The sequence below is a fragment of the Neopelma chrysocephalum genome, unplaced genomic scaffold (genome assembly GCF_003984885.1).
Source record: "Neopelma chrysocephalum unplaced genomic scaffold, ASM398488v2 Primary Assembly neopelma1_185848, whole genome shotgun sequence".
Lineage (NCBI taxonomy): Eukaryota > Metazoa > Chordata > Aves > Passeriformes > Pipridae > Neopelma > Neopelma chrysocephalum.
Window position 1 is genome coordinate 1 of NW_020938815.1, and position 4,014 is coordinate 4,014.

General features: G+C 60.8%; 1 protein-coding gene across 1 annotated transcript; it reads right to left on the bottom strand.

The window, feature by feature from the left end:
* Positions 1-302: 302 nt before the first annotated feature.
* On the bottom strand, positions 303-3,804 carry LOC113962921 (A.superbus venom factor 1-like; the record flags this gene model as incomplete). Its single annotated transcript, XM_027673712.1, has 7 exons — positions 3,712-3,804; positions 3,527-3,621; positions 3,354-3,436; positions 2,367-2,457; positions 1,595-1,697; positions 940-1,060; positions 303-458 (listed from the first exon to the last, which is right to left on the bottom strand). Coding segments are annotated over exons 1-7 (688 nt in total), but the record flags the coding sequence as incomplete, so codon positions are not given.
* Positions 3,805-4,014: the final 210 nt, after the last annotated feature.

Sequence of the window (4,014 nt, forward strand, 5' to 3'; positions counted from 1 at the left end):
TGGCACTGGGAACACTGGGAAGGGGCACTGGGAACACTGGGAAGGGGCACTGGAAAGGGGTAGGTGGCACTGGGAACACTGGAAAGGGGCACTGGGAAGGGGCACTGGCACTGGGAAGGGGCACTGGGAAGGGGACACCCCAGCGACACTGGGACAGCCCAGGGTCCCCAGACCCTCTCCAGGTGACACAGGGACATGACACAGGGACAGACATTGGACACCAAGTCCCCCCCTCCCCTCCAAAATCCCCCAGTCCCGCCCAGTCCCCATCCCGGGGACCCCAATGTCCCCGCTGTCCCCACCGCTGTCCCCAACGTCCCCACTGTCCCCAGGTGTCCTTACCCGGAGGTCAAAGGGCATGCCTGGTTTGAAGAACTTGGGGGTGCGGGTGAACTGGATGGTGTAGGGCGACGTCACGATGGGGATGCCAGTGCGCTGGGCCTCCACCATGTCACTGCCTGGGGCACCGGGGGCATGGCCACGGGTCACATGGGGACAGGGCTCACTGTCCCCTGCCCAGGGACAGCCTCTGGGGTGGCCCCGGGTGTCCCCATCCTCCCTGTCCCCAACCCCAGGTGTCCCCATCCTCCCTGTCCCCAACCCCAAGTATCCCCAGATCCACATCCCCTGGTGCCAGGGCTCACTGTCTCCTGCCCAGGGACAGCTCTGGTGGCCCTGGGGTGGCCCCGGGTGTCCCCATGCTCTCTGTCCCCAACCCCAGGTGCCCCCATGCTCCCTGTCCCCAAGCCCAGGTGTCCCCAGACCCACCTCACCCGGTGCCAGGTCTCACTGTCCCCTGCCCAGGGACAGCTCTGGTGGCTCTGGGATGTCCCCAGGTGTCCCCATCCTCACTGTCCCCAACCCCCAGTGTCCCCCCATGTCCCCCCATGTCCCCCCGTGTCCCCGTGTCCCCCCCTGTGTCCCCGTGTCCCCGCAGACCTGACTCGGTGATGACGGTGACGGACACATAGAGGGAGTGTCCCACCAGCTCCTGTGGGTTGGGGAAGCGCTGCCGCAGAGCGTCCATGGACAGCACGGCCTCGCCGTCCCCGTCTGTCACCTGCGGGGAGGGGACACTCAGGGGACACCCAGGGGACAGGGGGTCCATGGCCAGCATGGCCTTGCTGTCCCCGTCTGACTCCTGTGGGGAGGGGACACTCAGGGGACACCCAGGAGACAGGGGACAAACAGGGGACACCCAGGGGACAGGGGACAGCCAGAGGACAGGGGACAGGGATGGGCATGGAGATGGGAATGGGGACAGGGGTGGGGACAGGGATGGTAGAGTTCAATATGGGATTGAGATGAGGACAGGGATGGCACAGGGATGGGGACAGGGATGGGACAGGGATGGGACAGGGATGGGGACAGGGATGGCAGAGCTCAGTAAGGGACAGGGATGGGGACAGGGATGGGGACAGGGATGGCACAGTTCAATATGGGGTGGGGACAGGGATGGCAGAGTTCAGAATGGGACAGAGATGGGAGAGCTGAGAATGGGACAGGGATGGGGACAGGGGTGGGGACAGGGGTGGGGACAGGGACAGGGACAGGGGTGGGGACAGGGATGGGGACAGGGACAGGGTAGGGTCACCGGAATGCGCTTCAGGGACTCGGGGATGCTCTTCCTCTCATCGTCCACCATGACCCCAAATAGGGCAAAGGCTGTGCCGTAGAGACGCTTCCCGTACAGGTACCTGGGGACGGGTCAGCGTTGCCACCGCGTGTCCCTCCCACAGCCACAGCACCGGCCCCCCGGTCCCCACATCGCCATCGGACAGTGCTGTCACCCCATTGTCCCCGTCCTGCTGTCCCTGTCCCTCTGTCCCCTATCACCCCGTCACACCCTGTCACCCCATTGTCCCCGTCCTGCTGTCCCTGTCCCTGTGTCCCCTGTCATCCCATCACACCCTCTCACCCCATTGTCCCCCCACTGTCCCCATCCTCATCCCACTGTCCCTGTCCCTGTGTTCCCTGTCACCCCATCACAGCCTGTCACCCCATCACAGCCTGTCACCACATCACACCCTGTCACCCCATTGTCCCAGTCCCGCTGTCCCTGTCCCTGTGTCCCCTGTCACCCCATCACACCCTGTCCCTCCACATCCCCCCCACCCTGTGCCCTCCTCACCCTCCACCCCATCCCTGTGCCACCCCCTTCTCCCCGGGGACAGCAGCAGAGCCGGAAGGTGCCCTCACCCCGTCCCCTCAGCAGCTCTGACCCCCCCGGGGAGGTTTTGGGGTCCCCACCCCATCCCCTCGAAGGCTCTGATCCCCCCGGGGGGGGATGGTTTTGGGGTCCCCACCCTGTCCCCTCAGCGGCTCTGACCCCCCCGGGGGGGCGTTTTTGGGGTCCCCGCGCCCACCTGGCCGTGATGGACACCCGGAAATCCTCCTTGCGGTCGATGTAGAGGAACTTCTCCTCCGGCTCCAGCGCCACCTCGAAGCTGGGCAGCACTGAGGGGGGGGACGGGAGGGGTCACTCCTTGTCCCCAAACCCCTGGGTGCCCCCCCGGGTGCCCCCCCGGGTGTGAAACAGAGCGAAAGGCCTGAAAAGCTAATGCAGTGTAGCAAAACAAGACCTGAAGAGTTAACTTAGAGTGCACACTCTGAGCAAAGACACAGAGAACTGAGCTTCAAGAACAATAATTCATAATTATTAATATAATTAATAGTAATAATATTAATAATATTGATATAATTAATATTAATATAAATATTAATATAATAAATCATAATTATAGATAATAATTCACCAAGGAACGCTGAACACACTGACACGAAAGGACAGAAAGTGAGCGCACGGGAAAACAGAGAGAACAAAAATGCTGACATACACGTAAAATAGACATATGGGAGGAAGACAGAGGGAGATAAGGGGAAAAAGAAGAGCCAAGGCCTAGGCACTCTTGCCCAACATCAGAAACTCCTGCCAAATGCATGTTGGAGTCAGCCAAAATTAAAGAGTTCAAAAGTTTACTGAGGAAGAGAAGCCAGAAGACAACCACCTGAGGCTGAAGTAACAGGATGTACCCCTGAAAGCCTCCCCAAAATGATGGTCATGCCCCTGGACTCTGCCTTGACTCTGCCTGCTGTGAATGTTATAACTAGATGTGGCAATAATAGGAATATTTGTGTAGAATTGATGTAATCTCCTATGAAAATTGTATAAATAGTGCAGCTGTTCGCTGCCCGCTTTGGAGCTCTTTCATCCAGCGCGAGTCGGGAGCTCCCCAGCGTTGCTTTGCAATAAATACCTCGCTGCTTAAAGACTAAAACTTTGTCTCTGAGTAGCTCCTTGCGCCTTTTTGGGGCACAAAATTGGCATCAGGTGCCCCCCACGCCCCTCTTACCGTACTCCTTGACCTCGAACTGGGTGGTGAAAACCTGCTCCGGGGAGTCCTCGAACTTGGCCAGCACCGTCCACATGCCCAGGCTGGGGGAAGGGGGGGGACACGAGGGTCAGGGGACAATGCCGTGGGCCTGGATGTCCCCATGCCACCCCCCCCGGGAAGGTGACACCCACCTGACAACCTCGGGCAGGTTGTGGTTGATGGACAGGATGCCGCTCTTGGTGGGCGAGGACACGGGTGTTTGTCTGATGATGATGTTGTCGGGCGTCTGGGGGGGGGACACGAGTGGGGGTCGGAGGGGTGGCACCGGGGGTGGCAGCGGGTCCCCGTGTCCCCATGCCCCCCCCGGGTCACCCACCTTGATCTCCACGATGACCGTCTTGGCCACCGGCTCCATGAGGTGGCCGACGGTGAAGAGGCGGCAGAGAACTGGGAGGGGACACGGGGGGGGACAAGGTGAGCGGGGATGGGGTGGGGGGACACCAGGAAACCCGGGAACGGGGGCTGGATGCCAGGAAGGGGGGCTGGACAGCAGGAATGGAGGTTGGAGACCCAGAAATTGGGGTTGGAAACTAGGGATGGGGGCTGGATCTCAGGAATGGGGGTTGGAGACCCAAGAATGGGGGCTGGAGACCCAGGAATTGGGGTTGGACCCCAGGAA